The sequence below is a fragment of the Peromyscus eremicus genome, chromosome 1, assembly GCF_949786415.1.
Source record: "Peromyscus eremicus chromosome 1, PerEre_H2_v1, whole genome shotgun sequence".
Classification (NCBI taxonomy): domain Eukaryota; kingdom Metazoa; phylum Chordata; class Mammalia; order Rodentia; family Cricetidae; genus Peromyscus; species Peromyscus eremicus.
The window spans coordinates 6,326,272-6,345,249 of record NC_081416.1 but is presented as its reverse complement, the minus strand read 5'-3'; the positions used below and the strand labels follow the sequence as shown (position 1 = coordinate 6,345,249).

Below are 18,978 nucleotides of genomic sequence, written 5' to 3'. Positions count from 1 at the left end.
GGTCCGCGGCGTCAATCTTCCCTCCGAAAGCAGGCGCCTGCAACGACTCACGGGTTGGGGAAACTCCAGCCGTTTCCCTGAATGTAGAGTGTGGGGAAGTGTTTTCGGTGACCCGAGAGCATGCAGGTTTTCATAGTTCTCTAGGGGACACTGAAAGTGAAGTTTTCCCTTAGTATTACTCTCGAAGACTGCGTGGAAAAGAAAAGGCGCAGGCAGCCCAGTTTCCGGAGGACAAGGATTGCGAAGGACAACCAGGAAGCGGCTGGGCTGGGAGTTGTCCCGGGTTCCCGCTGTGCAGTAGCGGCTTCTTCCCAGGGTCCCTGCGCCGAGGGTCGGCGCCCTTCGTGAGTCCTGCTCTGAGCTAGACCTCGGCTCCGGCCGCCCGTTTCCAAGCTGCCATGTCTTCCGACTTCGAAGGCTACGAGCAGGACTTCGCAGTGCTCAGTGCTGAAATCACCAGCAAGATTTCCAGGGTACCTCGACTTCCTCCCGGTGAGTACCCTGCCCGGCCGGGCGGGGGCGGCCTGGAGAGCCGGGAGCTGCGGACGGCCACCTGGGCAAGTCGGGTCTCCTGGGCCCGAGGCTGATGTGGGCGGTGCTGGCGTCCCTGGGATGTTTTGACTTAGACTCCAAAAGTGCTTCAAATGCAAAGAGCTTCCTGCATGGTTACCATTTGGGGGTGGAGTTGAATTCCTACCCCATGTCTTTTAAAGCTTGTGTAACCTTGGAAACATTGCTCTACATCTAGATTTTTTTTTTCATAAACTATAAAGATAAGAGTATTCGAAGAAAATGTATGAAAGTGTCAAGATTGTGGATCTCCAAATGCAACAGTGTTGTCGTTTTAGTAAATATTACTATTAATCTTATTTGCGGCCCGTTAGAGTGACTAGTCAGAATGCCTGAATTCCAACCCAACTAACTCTTGATACATAGAAGTTGTCCCCTAGGCAAGTTTTCGTCTTGCTTCTTGGTTGGAGAGAATCATACCTCTCTCATTAAAGATGAAATGACATACTTCTGTGAAGCCCTTTGTGTTAGATGTTAGGATTCATGGTTTTCAGACCTCTCCCCCGAGATTTTGTGTTTTTCATCCTTCTTGGGTATTTATAATCCAATTTTATGTAAAACTTGGTACAGGGTAATTTTGCTCACTTCTAAAATTCCACATCTCTCAGTTATTACCCTCCATGCTAGATTGTCAACAGTGTGAAAGTGGGAGTCATGTCTAATTTCCTTGACATTTCTTTTCCAAGAATGTTTTTCAGAATTTTCTTTTCAGGAGAATGTTCTGGGGAATAAGCAGGTGATTGTAATATGATATCTCATGACTTGTAAGATATTGTTTTAGGATTTATTTTTCTTTAAGTACAGACTTAAGAAGTAGTTAGGAACAAATTATGAGTTTTATTATTTTTTTGGCTCAGTTTCATTAGGGAAATTGAACTGCCATTGGGCTGCTGATTTTGTCTGTACTTCAGCTCTGGAGCATACTATCTAGAAAAGATGATTCTCATTGGTCTGCAGAATTGTGGTTAATATCACTTTCTTACTTGGTCAGTCCAGTCCAAGATGCCAGCAATAACTTCTCTTGGATCTAACTTGTTCCTTATCCCCTTTCCAGAATTTCCCCCAATCTTTGAGTTATAAATACTTTTCTTCCTTTATGTCCTTGTCCCCCTCTCCCACCTGTTTTCTGTTACTAGGGACATTTGCTTGAAGCCAGGACCTCTGAACCTAACACCACACTCATCTCCCGAAGTCCCAGTTAGTTCCGAAGGAGGTGAATGATGGCTTAAAGAGGTTAGAGTTCAAGTGAGGGAGCAAGAGGAGAGAACCAAGGTAGCATATACTGCGGAGCTGTGTTGCCTCAGAGATTTTTGGTGGACAGAGTGGATGATGGCCTCCTGCCTTCATGATACTTCACCTCGCTGTTCTTTCAACCCCACTTTTCTCCGCTGCCCAAGATCATCTGATTTTGTTGTCACCATTGTCTGAGTCTTCTGCCTTTGAGTTGAGTCCCAGAGCCTCAGAGCACCAGGACTCGTAGCTGCCCTTGGATTTTGCTCATTTTGTATTTTAATGTGCTTTTTGTTTGTTTACTTTTAGCAGTAGAAATATTTCTTGGGCAAATAGCTTTAGTATTGAAAGACTGTTTAATAAAGTAATATCATCCAGGGTACAGAGCTGTGAAGACTCCTAAGAAAATAGGTTTTGCTACAATTGAATTTTCTTGCCTTTGTGTTTAAAATCCTTACCACATAGAAGGAAACAGTTGAATTAAGTGTCTTAAAAAATAAAGATACTGTTCTGCCTATTCTTATGTGTAGTGTAATGTGAAGCCCAAACACAGCAACCATATTCATTGGAAAGGAAATTGTATTGCTGGCACTGTGGGAAAAAACGTGTACTTGAATAATTAAATAGCTCTTTAAAATACAGTGGTTTTCCTCTTAATAACAACTTGTGCTTGCTGCCTTTTTAATCTGCTCCTAATTGAGAGAAAAAAGATATTTTTTTCATGAGTTTATGAACTAACAAGAACTAATAATTTAACCATAGTAAAAGCAGTAGAGGAGCATACTGTTTTTTATTTTTAATTAATATTTTAAAATTAATATTATAATTACTAGTCATTATACTACCCCACAGCATCAGAGTGATTGTGTCACTCACCTGAAATAGACCAGAAGATGAGCTATAATTTACTTGAATTAAGATAAAAAAAAAATTGGAGCAAACTTTAAAGTCAAAGTAGCTCATTCCCCCTAATAATTATTTATTTAGGTTAGAGTACCCAGAATCTGTGGAAATGAACTACTTTATGTTGTGCATGTATACGTATTAAGGTGACTTCCAAATAGAATAGAAAAAAAAAATTCTGAAAATTTAAAAAGAAACTTGATTACTCTGTGATGCTTTATTAATTAAAAAAAAAAACTTTGCTCTTTGAAGTGTTTGAATCTTAACTAATTTTAATAGCTGTGATTTTTAGATGGTTGAGTCCCTTAATGAATACTCTGTGGTTACTGAATTTAAAGTTAGATTGATTTTTAATGATTATTGTTTTGTTCAAAAGTTAGGAAAATCAATGAGCTGGGACCATAACTCACTTAATTTCCAAATCCTGATTTTGTGGTGTTGGGAGTGAATTCCTTAGCAGAAGAATACTCCACTGGGGCCGAGCTTCCATTACAGTGGGCAGATGGGAGGACCCTCACCAGAATTTCATTTGTAATTACTTTCTTAGCTCCCCATTCACAGAGACATAGAGTGTGCCAAGAATGTGTTGTGGCAAAGTGATTAAGACTGGGCTGCTGTCAGACCTGTTCAGGACCCCACTTCTGCCTAAACTCACTACACTTGTAGTTGTGAAGAGATTTCATGGCCTCTGTAAGCTTGCCTCTTCCATCTGTAGAATGAGAGGGAAAGGGTGATCTTTTTAATCTTAGGAATTTGTAAAATGCGAATAAGTCATGTAACACAACCAGAGGAAGCATGACGCAATAGCCCTGGGGGATATCATCTAATCTATGTGCTTGAGTCGGCAGCGGGCGGGGTTGACCAGGATCTAGCTCTCCAGACTTCGTCCTGGTAACTGTACTTTAAAGAGAACCTTGCACTTAAATCCTCCCTTCCTTTCTGTGCCTAAACTAGAGTGAGCTTAAAGTCTCTTGATGAAAACCTGCATTTGAAGAAAAGTCTGCTCAGGGCTGTGGGATATAGAAGTGGAAATGGTTTTGAATCAGGGTATCTAGAAGGAGGGAATAATTCCGTTTACCCATGTCAGCAGCCCATGTTAACACCATACCTTGACACGTTTCCTACAAGTCCTGAATCTGTATTATTTGGTATTGACTGAAATCCATACTTTATTCACTTTGTCTTGGTTAAAACTAGAAAGAATTCTTTTCCTTTTTAAACCTAATGTCATTTTGCTGCTCCAGGTATGGATCCTACAAAAGATTAAGTTGTCATGGCTCCTTAGACTCCTGTAGGCTGTAAGTTTGGAATGCCCCACTTTTAATGAGCAAATGGTTTACTTGAGTCACAGTAAGACACTGGCAGAACACTCCTTGATTGGGATTTTCCCACTTTGTTCATTTTTCTTCTCATTTTTAGCCTGGGATGATGGGTTTTGGGGAAGACAGACCCAAACAGGTCATTTTCATCCCAGAATATCAAGAGGACATACTCAGAATGCTTTTTCACTGCTAATGTTAATTTTGATCAACTGGCTGATGTAGCTGGAAATTTTCCTGTGTTCTACCCGGCCTTGAGGTCCTGCAGCCGCTTATAAAAAAATTATTCAGAGGCTTACATTAATTATCAACTGTATGGCTTATGGAAGGCTTTCTGTTAGCTAGTTCTTTCATCTTAAATTAACCCATTTTTTATTAATCTTTGTATCGCCACTTGGTCTGTGGCTTTACCTGTGTCCCATTCATTACATGTTGCTCCTTGGATGGTGGTTTGGCATCTCCCCTTACTCTCCTTTTTCCTTTTATTATCTCTCTTGGATTTTTTTTTGCCTGGCTCCATCCTGCCCTGCCATAGGCCAGTGCAGTTTTATTAATCAACCAGTGAGAGCAACACATATTCACAGCATACAGAAAGACATCCAGCAGCAGGCTGAGGTGGTGTTTGACAGGCTTTCATAATGTAAATTGTGCCGCAACTCTCCTCACTACTTGGAAGGAATAGTATGTTCTAGAAAATTGACTGGCTTCTTTGAATATGTACCTCCCCAACCCCAGTTTGAGCAAGGGGTTGAGCCACTTAAGATGAGTCCAGCTGTTGACTGGAAGGTAGAGTCGTATAAGAAAGCAGCCTTTCTCTGTCCTGCTGGAAGATGGGAGTCTGAGAGGAGTGGGTGTTGAAAAGAAAAGGGTGCTGAGCAGAAAACTGAAAGTGGTCAACATGAAGTGTAGGTGGGGTCTGTAAATGAATTTGATGACCTACTAGAGAAAGGGGCTGAGGTTATGGCTTGTTATAGTATCCAAGTAAACCATTGAGATTCAGCACCGCACAGTTTAAAAGTCATTCACGGGCTGGAGAGATGGCTCAGAGGTTAAGAGCACTGTTTGTTCTTCCAAAGGTCCTGAGTTCAATTCCCAGCAACCACATGGTGGCTCACAGCCATCTGTAATGAGATCTGGCACCCTCTTCTGGCCTGCAGGGATATGTGCAGACAGAACACTGTATACATAATAAATAAATAAATATTTAAAAAAAAAAAAAAAGTCATTCACTGGGACACACACACGCACACGCACGCACATACACGTATATTTTAAAACTCCATTTAGAAAATACAGGCCAGATTTTAGAAAGAAATTATTTATTGTCCAGGTTCCCCAACCAGTGAGTAAGACAGTGGCTTTGGGTTTGGAGTCAGAAGTCAAAACTAAATATCTATTTCTTCTATGATACTTTACTCTTTTTTAAAAAAGTTTTTAAAATTTTGTTTTATGTATATAAATGTTTGCCTGCATGTGTGTGCACCACATGCATGCAATGCTGGAGTTCCCCTGAAGCTGGAGTTGTAGACACTGTAGCCATCATGTAGGTTCTAGGAACTGACCCCTAGTTCCTGCAGGAGCACCAATGCTTGGAACTGCTGAGCCCTCTTTCTCCAGCCTCATACCTTATTCTTAACACTGTTGAAAGTATATAATAATAAAGACTTACAAGACCTTGCCTGGTTTGTGCAAGTGTTTTTATATATGAGTTTTAAATTATAGTCACAAATCAGGGATTCCAATTTATTACAGTGGTGACTTAGCACACTTCTCAGGTCACCACTGTGTCTGCTATTTTTGGCATAATCTCCACCAGGGAAAAAGTCTTCTTTGTAAATATATGACCTCTTAAAACTTTGGCCCTTTGTTGGATTATGTATCTCTACATACTGCAAAGTCAATATTCAGTATGGTTTGTAAGCTACTGAAGAATGATTTTTTTAAAAAGATTGATTTATTTATGTATATGGGTGTTTTGCCTGTATGTATATTTCCATGCCAGAAGAAGGCATCATATCCCGGGAGACTACAGTTATAGATGGTTGTGAGCCATCGTGTGGGTGTTGGGAATTGAACTGAGGTCCTCTGGAAGAGCAGCCAGTGCTCTTAACTGCTGAGCCATCTCTCCAGCCCCCACAGAACGGTCTGCTGTCTTTACATTTTTTTTGATGTGGTTGATTAGAAAGGAGAAGGGTATATTAAAATACGAGGCTTTAGAGCAGTGATTCTTAACATGTGGGGTCACATGACCCTTTCAGAGGGGTCACCTAAGACGATCGGAAAACATAGCTGTTTGCATTACAATTCATAATCGTAACAAAATCACAGTTATGAAGTAGCAGTGAAAATAATATTATGGTTGTGGGTCCCCACACATGAGGAACTGTATTAAAGGGTTGCAGCACTAGGAAGGTGAGAACACTGCATATTCAGTTTATGTTGTATAATCATCATTTCTTTGATTTCGCTTGTTTTAGATGAGAAGAAGCAAATGGTTGCCAACGTGGAGAAACAGCTTGAAGAGGCCAGAGAACTGGTGCGTAGCCTTAGGGGTGCACTGAACACAGCCCCTTGAGCCGACCCCAGAGCCCGCTGTGTGTGCTGTGCACATGCGTGCACTTGCCTCCCACTTCCCAGTTCATCCCTTTTCAAGGAGATTTAGTAGCTTCTAGAGATCTTATTCTTTTTAATAAAGTGGCTCATTAAATGTCAGCCTCTAATTTATAGTCCTTCAGAATACACCTCCTAAGAACCACTCTCTTAGTACATGATCTTAGTAGCTAATGTTTGGTAAAGGCACACCACACACTAGGGGAAGTGCATTGTGTTATAATCTTTAACTCTCTCAAATCCCCTGTGGGATAACTTGTCTTTCAAAACTGATGAAAGTCTGAGATTGCCACCAACTTGGAAGCTGAAGAAGTTCGCCAGTCCCTATGGATGTTCACAGAAGATGTGAGATTTCGTGTGTGTGTGTGTGTGTGTGTGTGTGTGTGTGTGTGTGTGTGTGTGTGTGTTTATGTACATGTTCATTTGCGTGTGTGTGTGTGTGTGTGTGTGTGTGTGTGTACACATGTGTACATGCATATGTGTGCACATAAGTACATATTGGTGTGGAGGCCAGAAGTTGACATCAGGTGTCTTGTTCAGTTTCTCTTCACCTTCTGTTTTGAGGGAAGGTCTCTCCCTAGACCCCAGGCTCACTAACTCAGCTAGAACGGCTGTCCATCGAGCTCCAGAGATCCCGTGTCTCCTTTCCAAGGACTGAAATTGCAGGCATGCATCTCGCCACAGCCAGCTTTTATGTGGTTGTGTGATCAGAACTCAGATCCTCCTACTTGTGTGGCAAGCACTTTGCTGACTGGGCTGTTTGCTGCAGCTCCCAGGACAGGAGGCTCCTGAGGGAGACACTGAAGCCTCCTGTTACAACAGAAGCAGCTGCCAGGATGTCAGTGTGGTTGCTTTAGTTCCCTGAGCCCCAGTGTCCACCGAGGAGATGCAAACACTTTTCCAGTGGGAACACAAAGCCGGGGCAATAAGCCACATACAGCTGGAAGCAAGCCTGCTCTTTGTCCCAGCGAGTCGTCTTTCATTCTTCAGTTGCTCTGTGTGGACAGACTTTGAGATATGATGTGGACAGACTTGTTAGAAAATCACATTCATGCACAGAGAACCCTGTAGGAGCATCAGAAAATCATGGTGGAGTGATGTTTAGTATGTTACCACCACCATTATAGATGAGGACCAAGGCTTAGAAAGGCAGGAAATGTGGGGCCTGAGGTCCCACACTCTCCTGTGTGCTCTATAGGCCTTGTGCCTGGGTGTCTTATACCTTGAGCCCTGGCTCATACACTGCCTTTTCATGACCATAAATCCAAGGGAGCAAAAGAGGGAAGCGTATTTTGTTCCAGTTTTGGGTGTTGAAAGCTAAGTGTTGTAGAAACTGTTGGATAGATAGTTGCTGTGTATCGTGGGCTGAGTGAGTGGGTGGATTGTCTGAGTACTGAGGTCACCGTTTGGTGTTCCTTCCGTACCTGTACTGGTAGAATGAGGGCAGTTTTCTGAAAGATTTCCATGAACTGCTATTATTTACTCATAACTTTTGCAACACTACCTTAGGTGTGGCTAGGGGTTCAGGCTTCTTGAATATTGTTTTTCTTCAGAACCTCCTTGGACCCTTAGGTAGTTCAAGGGCATTTTGAATCTCTGGGAAGGCAGAGACTTCTCTAGAGGGCAGCCGAAGAGTCTGACATTTGGATAATACTTGGTGGTGGAGCCATGTACCAGAGGCAGCAGATTTGGGGGTTTCAAGGAGGAAGTTGTCCCCCATTGCACAGCATTCTTTTCCTGGGGTCGACGTGACTGGGACCTACAGAGCTGCTCCTCAGTTTTCACTGTCTCTTGTTCTCCTTGTGGTCAGAATGACTAACTGTCTCTGTGCCGTATGACTTGTAGGTGCTGCAGGCTGCTACCACAGTCTCCATCTCTGTTTCTACAGCTTCTAATGCCTCTCTTTCTTTATCCTTTTCTCCTTCCTTCTCTTTCTTTTTCTTTCCTTTTCTTTTTTTGGTGTCAGATCTCCTGGAACTAGAATTACAGACAGCTGTGAGCGGCCATGTGGGTGCTGGGAATTGAACCCAGGTCCTCTGGAAGAGCAGCCTGTGCTCTTAACCACTGAGCCATCTCTCCAGCCCCCTTCTCTTTCTTTTTATATTAGCTGTTTCTTTCAGTTTCTTGCCTTTCATATGAAGATACTGACTTTAGATGCAAAGCATCCAATCAGTACACTTCTTCCTTCTGGTTAGTGGGATGACTATAAATGATACAACCGGTTAGTTGTATGGGGGTCTTGATATATTTTTCCTCTTCAGAACTACTATTTGTATTTCTTTACCCTCTGGAGACATTTTGTTTACTTGATAATGAGAAAAAGCTGGTCTGTTTAGGATTGAGGTTCTACCATAACTAAGCCCTCATGGAGCTTGCAATACTTTATTATTAGTAATATAAAGATTTGAGTCTAAAATAAACATTTTTGTTTGTTCAAAATGTTCAGAAAGTTGAATTATTTAGTTTTAATGATATCTTAGATTATATGTTGTTCTTTTGATGAGGAAGCTGACAGAAAAGCTTGATTTTGATTTGACTGCTAGGATGGTTGTAGTAGTCTATGGACACTGTACTTACTGGACTTACCATGTGTTCTACTCTTCAGTGGCTACACGAGTGTCATGAAAACAGAATGAGTATATGTGGTCCTTATTCTTGATTGTAATAAGACAGATTTCACTTTACAAGAAATAAATACAGAGGTATACACTCTCCAGTCTTACTCTGCACAGTGCTGAGTAAGACTGGAGTCCAAGAAGAGTGATATGATGAGAAAGAACTGAAAAGAATACAACCAGGGAAGGAAGAGGCCAAATTATCACCCTTTCAAGATGACATGGTCCTGTTTGAAAGATCCTAAAGACTTCTCTAGACAGTGCTTAGATCTAGTGTGCACTCGCAGCCAAGCAGTCGGATACAGCATTACTATGCAAAAGTCAGTAAATAATGAATGAACTTATCAGGAAAGAGATCAGGAAAAAAATTCCCATTTACAATTCTTCAAAAAAGAGAAGAAATAAGAACAAAACTACCAAGGAAATGAGACCTCAGTAATATAAATTTTATGACACTAAAGATGTTGAAAAAGAGAACCAGGAGATGACAAACCTTTCTATGCTTACAGATTGGCAAAATTAATATTATGAAAATGGCTATATTTTTGCAAATTATCTACATGTTTAGTTTACTCTCCATCAAAACCCCAGTGTCATTCTTCATAAAGCTAGAAAAAGCAATGCAGAATTCATATGGAAGCGCAAAGGATCCCACGTAGCCAAAGTGATCCTCAGCAGAAACACCAGTGCTGGGAGCACCATGAAACCTGATCGCAAGTGATACTACAGAGCCATGGTAACTAAGGAGAGTGGGGACTGGCACAGAAACAGCCGTGGAGACCACTGGAATGGAACCCAGGAACAAACTCACATAGCTACGCCACCTGTTTTGTTTTACATAGATATCAGAAACATCCATTGCAGAATAGGCAGCCTTTACGGCAAATAGTGCTGTGAAGACTGCATCCCACAGGTGGAAGAGTGAAAGTACGTGCTTCCCTCTCATCCTACACAAAAATCAGTTGAAAAGGAACCAAAGAACTTTGTGTAAAGCTTGAAACTGCTACGGCAAGCGTATTTATCTTTATGTGTATGTGCGCACATACATGTTTGTGGGTGCTCACAGAGGCCAGAAGATGGTGTCAGATCACCTGAAGCTGGACTCACAAGAGGCTGCAAAGTTACCTGGCAGAGAGTCCAGCAATCAAACTCAGGTCCTCGGCAAGGCAGCCAGTAAGCTCACCTTGAGCCATCTCTCCAGCTCTGAAAAACACTGTAAGATATAGGCCGAAGCAAGACCTTTCCTAAAGACTCTAACAGAATATAGCTCCAAAGACTGACAGATAAGATTACAGGAAAGTGAAAAACTTCACAAAGCAAAGGAAATAATTACCAAAGTGAAGAGACAACCTATGGGTCGGGAGAAAAATCTTTGCCAGCTATACTTCAGATGGGTGTGGGGCTTAGTGTGTAGGAAATGTAAAGAACTATAAAAACTAGGCACAAGAAAACAGATCTTCCAGTCAAAGAAACAGGCTAGTAGAAAGTGTTTCACAATCTTCCCATCAGGGAAATGCAAACTAAAGCCTTAGAGGTCCCATTTTTCTGTCAGTAGCGCATATCCAAGGGCGAGGACCCAGGGAGTGGCAGATGCTGGAATCTCAAGAAGAGGCAGGAGGAGCAGAAGTTTAGAGGTCATCTCCTCGGGTACACAGTAAGTTCAAGGCTAGTCTGGGCTGTATTAGACACTGTCTCAAAAAATTAAAAAAGCAAACCAAACCAAAAGGTAACCAGTATGGCAAGCATGGTGGAGAAAGGAACGTGTTCATTGTTGCCGTGAATGAAGACTACAGAGGCAGTATGGAAATCAATACGGAGGGTTCCTAAAACTCTCCAAGTGGAAATGCCAAATGACACAGGTATGCCACTGTTGTGTATATCCAAGGGACGTTTATGTCCTGCCAGAGATACTTACATACCCACATGTCCACAGTAGATAAGACATGGAAGCTGCCTGAATGTCCACTCACTGACGAATGGATAAAGAAATGTGATGCACACATAATGGAATTATATTCTCCTGTAAAGATGAAATCATGACATTTGCAGGAAAGTGGATGCGACTGGAAACTTAAGTAGACGAAGCCAGACTCAGAAAAGCAGAGACTTCTTGTTTTTGCTACACAGATCCTAGATGGAGAGAGAAGGGGTGTGTGTGTGTGTGTGTGTGTGTGTGTGTGTGTGTGTGTGTGTGTGTGTGTGTCAGGGGGGGCGACAATAAACTAGGAAGGTGACAGTGAGCAGTGGAGAGTTCTTAAGGGAAGGAGAGAGAAAAAAGGGTGATTGAATGCATGTGACATGAGAGAAGAGGAGAAAAATGGAGGAGGAAGCTGAGCAGCCAGAGGGAGACAAGGGGTGAGGACAAATGAGAGCAAAGTGTATGGAAATGCCTCAGTAAACCCACTACTTTGTATGCTAACTTCAAAAATTAAAACACAAAGGCAGAAATAGTGATGCCGTCAGAGACTTCAGTGCCTTCATAGTGATGATTTCATTTCTTGCCACACAAGCCTGGGGACCCAAGTTTGGAAACCTAGCTGTCATGTAAACAACTGGGCTAGGTTGTGCATGTCTAAACCTGGCACTGGGAGGTCAGGGAAGGGAGATAGGCAGATCCTTGGAGCTGGCCAGCTATTCTAGCCAACTGGTGAGCAGTGGGTTTAGTGAGAGGCTCTAGCTACTTTTTAGGAAACTTAGCAAAAGAAATATAAAGCATAATGTTAAAATGATTAATAATGACAGTGGAAAGGAAAGTGAAATCCTGCTTTTGGTTATACATTGATAGAATGAAAAGCAAAGTCTCAAAGTGGTCTCGCCTACATTCATAGCATTTTTATAAGAGCAGCTAACATGCCACTGATGGGTAAACAGACACACAAAATATCTCCTTGGGAAGGGATATTAGGCCTTCACATTTATGATGAGCTATCTCAGTTACTTACACGATCACTGTTTGAAAAGAGCTAATTAAAAGTATCTTCTTTTCTTATAAAAGTACATATCTTAATTACAATTTCCTGTTTGGTCCATCTGTATTCTACTATAGTTATTCAGTCTTCACCAGTAGACACTAGGTGATAAGCTTGTGTTGGCCATGATGTGTTGGAATGCTCTCAGAGGCAAAAACATTGCTATCTTTTTCCATGGATGTTATTGCCATAGTCTAGGCCAATTTGCTGTTGTTCCCGGTCTTTCCTCTTTTAGGGGCATGTACAAATTAGCTTCCTCTGCTGCCTTGTAGAGTGCTTGCTCTATTTCTTTGTAACTATTACTATAGTTACTGTCAACCTAGTGATACAGTGCTTTAAGTACATTATAGGGATTACTCAGTTAATTTTCATGACTGTCCTAGGAAAGAGATTAATCTTAGAGGTGAGGAAAGATGAGGCAGAGGGTCATTAAGACCTCCGTTGAGGCCCCCATGACTGGTGAGTAGTAGCCTGCAGTGTGAACATTGTCTCACTGCGAAGCCTGGACTCTGAACCATTATTGCATGTCTCTCTCAGCACCCATTAAACTCTCAAGTGCTGTATCCAAAGCGTTACAGGGTGACAGATGCTAAAGCATGCCCTCCTATGATTTCAGTGAGCAAGGTGCAGTTAACATATTGCCATATCCATTAGCACCTCATCAGTGTGGTTTTAACGTGTAAGAGTTAGGCTGGCGGCCGAGGTCACATGTTGGTTGTATGTAATTTTCCTAATTAGGAAAGACTTTCTCAGAGAAATTTCCTTACATGACCAAGCCAGGCTGCTGCTTCACAGATGAGCCACGGAAAACAATCTCCCATCTTTCTGGAGAGTCACAGTCAGAAGACTAGATCAGGTTGCACCGGACAGTGGGCTGCTCCAAGGAGGACAAGTTCATGAGAGTGTTTTAATTAACGCACAGTTCTCAACAAAGCAAGCAGCTTAGCAGCCACTGTCACTCTCTCTGCTTCCTGAGCCAATCAGGATGCAAGCACTAAAGCATTTCCAGTGTTACTTGATTGTGATCAGCCAGCGCCATAGTTCTGCTTCCTCGGCTGCAAACCCAGGACTTAGAATCTAATTCTTTTAGCGCTAACCATTTGGGCGAATAAAGAATATGCATGTGATTCACCTTTTTCTCTCCCCACTTCAGCTTGAACAGATGGATTTGGAAGTCCGAGAAATTCCACCCCAAAGTCGAGGAATGTACAGCAACAGAATGAGAAGCTACAAGCAAGAAATGGGAAAGCTGGAAACAGATTTTGTGAGTTCGGTTCCCCCCTCTGCTGTCCTCAGAGTGTGAAGCTGGCACTTGTGCTTCATTTCTTTGCTGTTTCCTCCCCAGGCCTTAGTCAGCATTAAATACACAGTCTCAGAGCTCCTGCAAAAGATGAACACAGGTTTGTTTAGGAAGAGGACAGGAGTTAGAGGTGGCAAATGATGGGGGCTGGAGGACATGGCTCTCAGCTAGATCCAAGATGCACAGTCCTTGAGTCAGCATAGTACTTACTAGTATTTAGCATTGGTTACAATTCCTTTCTAGTTCATGGGGCTGAGTAGATGGCTCAGTGGGTCAGCTGCCACACAAGCATGAGGACCGAGTTTGGAAGCACCGCAGTCATGTAAACAACTGGGCAAGGTGGCACGTGTCAGCCTTCTGAATATGCTACAGCATAGTGGGTCCTTGAGGACACAAGGCAAAAGGAAAGAAGTCACGCCCAGAAGACACATGAGGTATACATCCTTTTGTACAAAGTTTCCAGAATGGTCAGACCCAGAAACAGAAAGTAAAACCATACTTGCTGGGACGGGGCAAGGAGAATGGAGAACTGTTGGACGTGTAGACTTTCCATTCTATAAGAAGTGGAGTTCAACAGCTCAGTACTGTGAATTTGTCTAGCCTCAGTTTGCTAGGCACCTGGAAGGACCTAAAGTAGTACATTCTATGTCATTTGGATTTCACCACAACTTTAGGATTCAGATAAATACACTGATAAAATACTGTGAATGATAAAGAGATAAAGTAATAAATGCAATGGTAACAGTTGTTCTGTATAGATGGGCATAGCAAACTAGAATTTCAGTAAACAAATTAAATTTCATACTCTTCACATTTAAAGTAAAAGAACATGCAGGTGAAGAAAGAATTGTCCCTTACCTGTGAGTGACACAGTTACGTTTTGTCACACAAATCTGCTGTGTTTGTGGATCTGGGTAAAGAATTTATAAGGATCCTTCTGTGTCAGGCTCCCCCTTAGTTTTTTATTTGGAAAGTACACTTCTAGACTGCATTATACCTTCCTACCAGTGGCAGTGGGATTCAGGGAAATGCTTCTGAGCTCGGAAGCATTCTGACTTACATCTCAGTGGGAAATTCCCTGAGAAGGAAGAAGGCTGCATTAGTCACTGTGTTAGTCAGCTCTGGTGAGGGACGGTGAGAGGATGCTGAGAGCTGAGAGGTGGCAGGTGAGGAGGAAAGGCAGATTTGGGTCAGAGTGGCGGAGGACTCCATCTGTGGCTATTAGAACATCGTGCTGAAGCAAAACAGTTCTTTGTGGTGGCCGGGTCAAAGAGAGAAAGGAAGTAGCCACTGTCCCCGTCCCCATGCAGGACATCCCACACTGCCGGACTTCTTCACCGGCCCCATTTCCTAAAGACTCCGCCTTCCAGTCGGGCCCCGACAGGCAGCCCACTAAGCCTTAATGTGTGAGCTTTGGGAGGGACATTGAAGTTCCAAACCGAAAGTCACTCTGATAGAAATGCCACTGTGTTCCTATTTTTAAAAAAGGGTGGTGGTGGTGGTAGCGTGGGGGTCTATGATGGTTCCAAATGTCAGTGTTTAGTTCCTGTGTTCCACTGGGTCAAATCTTCTCCAACTGCTCTTTGAGAGGCTGACTTCTCTTGCAGAAGAAATTTGGGATAGGAAGAAAATGACACTGATTTGATAATTTGTATCCTATATAGTGCATTAAAAAACAGAACTTGTCAACTCCAATTTATACTTAGAAAATTCTGGCCTGGCTTTTAATCCCTGCACTCGAGAGGCAGAGCCAGGCGGATCACTGTAAGTTCAAGGCCAGCCTGGTCTACAGAGCAAGATCCAGGACAGGCACCAAAACAACACAGAGAAACCCTGTCTCGAGAAAACAAAAACAAAAACAACAACAAAAAAGAAAATTCTAAGATTACTGTCCAGTGATAAGTAATGATAACAGTAAAATATCTGTAAGGATTATTCTTAATTCGCTTATCTCATTTTTATGGAATATTTTTGCAGACATTTTTTTTTCTTTTGAGTGCTTCCTCAAACACCCCTAAAACCCAGCAACAAATGTATCATTTAGGAGAGCTGTCTTAACAGAAGGCCACAGTCTGGAGGCCAGAAAAGGTGACCCCATTGCAAGGCTTCTCTCCTGTCTGTGGATGGCTTCTTCCTGTCCTTACAACATCTGCACACACTAGTGGCCCCATTGGAATTTAATCTCTTAGAAGACCGGTTCTCTGAAGTACCTCTACATGCTGTGTAATGGGAACTAGGGCTTCGGCATGTAAACCTGGAGATACAGCTCAACCCAGAACCCCGACTTTCATTTCAACCTTTTCATGTTAGATGTTAAATTACCCAGAACCCCGACTTTCAATGTTTTCATGTTAGACACTGAATTACCCAGAACCCTGCGCTTCATTTCAATGTTTTCCTGTTAGACACTGAATTACCCAGAACCCCGACTTTCAATGTTTTCATGTTAGACGCTAAGTTACCCAGAACCCCGACTTTCATTTTAACCTTTTCATGTTAGATGTTAAATTACCCAGAACCCCGACTTTCAATGTTTTCATGTTAGACGCTAAGTTACCCAGAACCCTGCGCTTCATTTCAATGTTTTCATGTTAGACGCTAAGTTACCCAGAACCCCGACTTTCATTTTAACCTTTTCATGTTAGATGTTAAATTACCCAGAACCCCGACTTTCAATGTTTTCATGTTAGACGCTAAGTTACCCAGAACCCCGACTTTCATATCAATGTTTTCATGTTAGACACTGAATTACCCAGAACCCTGCGCTTCATTTCAATGTTTTCATGTTAGATGCTAGATTACCTCACTTCCATAGCTTCCACATCACCTAACCCAGTGTTTAATCTACTTGTTTCCCCAAAGAGATTAATTTTGGGTAGACTCCTTTACTTTAGGTATTTAGAAGTTATATTTTTGGATGAGTGTCCCTTTCTCTGTTATATTTTCTACTCTGAAGAAAAACGGAACCAACAACTGTGAACTTAAACGTCATTTCCTATGACGTCACTAAGTAATCATGTTTACGTATGCGAGTACTCACTGTTTCAGCTTGCTTCTCTTGTCTGGAAACATTTCACCAGTGCTTTTTATTCATGTATTTACTTACCTTTTTTTTTATTTTGAAGGAAGGGTTGGCCTCACTATGTACCTCTGGCTGACCTGGAACTTACTATATAGACCAGGCTAGCCTTGAGCTCACAGAGCTACCCCTGCCTCTGCCTCCCAGGTGCTGGGATTAAAGGTGTGCTTTACCATGCCTAGTATTAAAACATTTTTTAAAAATGTGCACTAGTAGTTTGCTTTCATGTATGTCTGTGCACCACTTGCATGCCTGGGATCAGCAGAGGAAGAAGAGGGTGTTGGATCCCCTAGAACTGGAGTTACAGACAGTAGTGAGCCACCATGTGGTGCTGGGAACCTGGGTCCTCTGGAAGAGCAGCCAGTACTCTTAACCACTGAGCCAAGCCCCTAGCCAATCCGTTTTTATTTTTAAGATTAAATATGTTCTAATTGCATATTAATAGGGTTCACCGGAGCATTTCCATGCATGCATATGCCCACTGTATAGATCAAGTCTGCCCCCTCTCTGCCCATGACTACTATTCCCCACACTACCACTTTTTTTTTTTTTATACCTAAAAAGCCCCTCTTAATTTCTTTTGCCTCCCTCTGCCCCTTCCTGACTCTGGTGACCACTGTTCTACATGTGTTTCTATGGATTGACATAGTGAGTGAGGACATGTGACATTTGTCTTTCTGCTCATCTCCCACTGATAGCTCATAGTGATTGGCTGTAGACGAATTTCTAACCGGTCTTATTAAATAAGGAACACTGACCCAAATATAGGGGTGGAAGCCTTAGAGATCAGGGAAATAATGATTGCCACCAACCTTACCTCTCCAGCTCCGCAGCTACCAAAAGGGGGGCAACTTCCTGTCTAACCTGCACCTTTATTACTTTGCTGTTCTGCCCTCCCATTGGCTCTTAGTCCAGCTACCTCACTTCCTTGTCACTGCCTGTCTGTACAGACCTCCAAGTCTCTATGGTTGCTACTGGGGTTAAAGGTGTGTGTCAATCACGCTTGGCTGTTCCCTAGTGTGTCCTTGAACATGCAGTGACCCTGCCTGCCAAGTGATCGAATTAAGGGCGTGTGCTACCACTGCCTGCCTTTGTGTTAATGGCTTGCTATTACCTCTGATCTCCAGGCAAACTTTATTTTTTTATTTTTTTTTTTGTTTTGTTTTGTTTTTTTTTTTTGGTTTTTTTTTTTTTTTTGGTTTTTCGAGACAGGGTTTCTCTGTGTAGCTTTGCGCCTTTCCTGGGACTCACTTGGTAGTCCAGGCTGGCCTCGAACTCACAGAGATCCACCTGGCTCTGCCTCCCGAGTGCTGGGATTAAAGGCGTGCGCCACCACCGCCCGGCCAAACTTTATTTATTAACATACAAATAAAATACCACCACATTTCAGCACAAATAAAATATCACTACATTTTAGCACAAATAAAATATCACCACAATTGGCAGTTTGTAAAGTTCTTTAACATACATTCTTTCATCTCATGTTATGGTCTCTAGACAGAATGGTTGTGGATTACTGGTTTCAACATACAACCATAGAACCAAGGAGGCTGAGATGGATTACAGGTGTTCATCAAGTCTTCTTTAGCCCTGCTGTATGCTAGGTCCTGTCCTAAGTTCTGGAATACAGCCTGAATTTGGATCAGCATAATGGTGTTGTTTTTGTGGAGTTGAAACTCTAATGTGGACCTTGGAGGGGATTCCTGAGAAGATGAAAGTGCAGGTGTGTCATGTTGCTCTTGGAATTTATGTTGTCAGTATCGGTGTGAGCTTCCCTAGGGCTTGAAAAACAAGATGTGTGAAGCACTTAGTTCAGGAGTTAACAGGTAAGAGCAGTTCAGTTCCTGGGAGAGAGCACATGAGGTTAGCACAGAAAGGCCATGATGTCAAAGTATTCAAAGAAAATGAACCAGTGAAAGGAGAAAAACGGTGAGCTGAGGGTTGTTTTTTTTCCCTTCAAGTTTAAGATCGTTTCTTAACAAAACACAATAAATAAACCCCATTGAAGTTGTCTTTTTAAAGTTACAAACATGTATAAGATGTTTGACCAAGACTCAGTAAATAGCAAGGAATTGGAAAAGTGTGTGGTGAACCAGGAGACTAAAGATCTGTTGAGTGCTTGGGACCCCTGATATTGCTTGTGATGCTAGCACCCTCTTGTGGTTGACTTCTGTAGCTGCATTTTTTTCTTGTTGCAGAGCTGAGCTTCCTTTAAGACAGCACACTCCCACAGCAAGGAGGGTCAGACTGATGGAGTTGGAAGTGGCACTCTGTCCCCCAGTCTAAGTCCGCTCCTCTCCCAGGTCAGGGTGCCAGAGTGCTGTCCTTTCCTGTCTGGCAGGCCATGTGATGTGATTGTTAGTCCAGCTCCCAGAGCAGAGCT

At 42.5% G+C, this 18,978-nt stretch overlaps 1 protein-coding gene across 3 annotated transcripts in view; it reads left to right on the top strand.

The window, feature by feature from the left end:
- Positions 1–28: 28 nt before the first annotated feature.
- The window catches only part of Vti1a (vesicle transport through interaction with t-SNAREs 1A), a 328,073-nt gene continuing 309,123 nt past the window's right edge, over positions 29–18,978 (top strand). Inside the window, exons 1-3 of one of the 3 annotated variants that reach the window (XM_059256404.1) lie at positions 29–492; positions 6,500–6,558; positions 13,370–13,480. In XM_059256404.1, the coding sequence (XP_059112387.1) occupies positions 399–492; positions 6,500–6,558; positions 13,370–13,480 (264 nt within the window). In that variant the 5' untranslated portion in view covers positions 29–398. The remainder of the gene's footprint in view (positions 493–6,499; positions 6,559–13,369; positions 13,481–18,978) is intronic. The other 2 variants (XM_059256394.1, XM_059256412.1) reach the window with 2 other exon arrangements.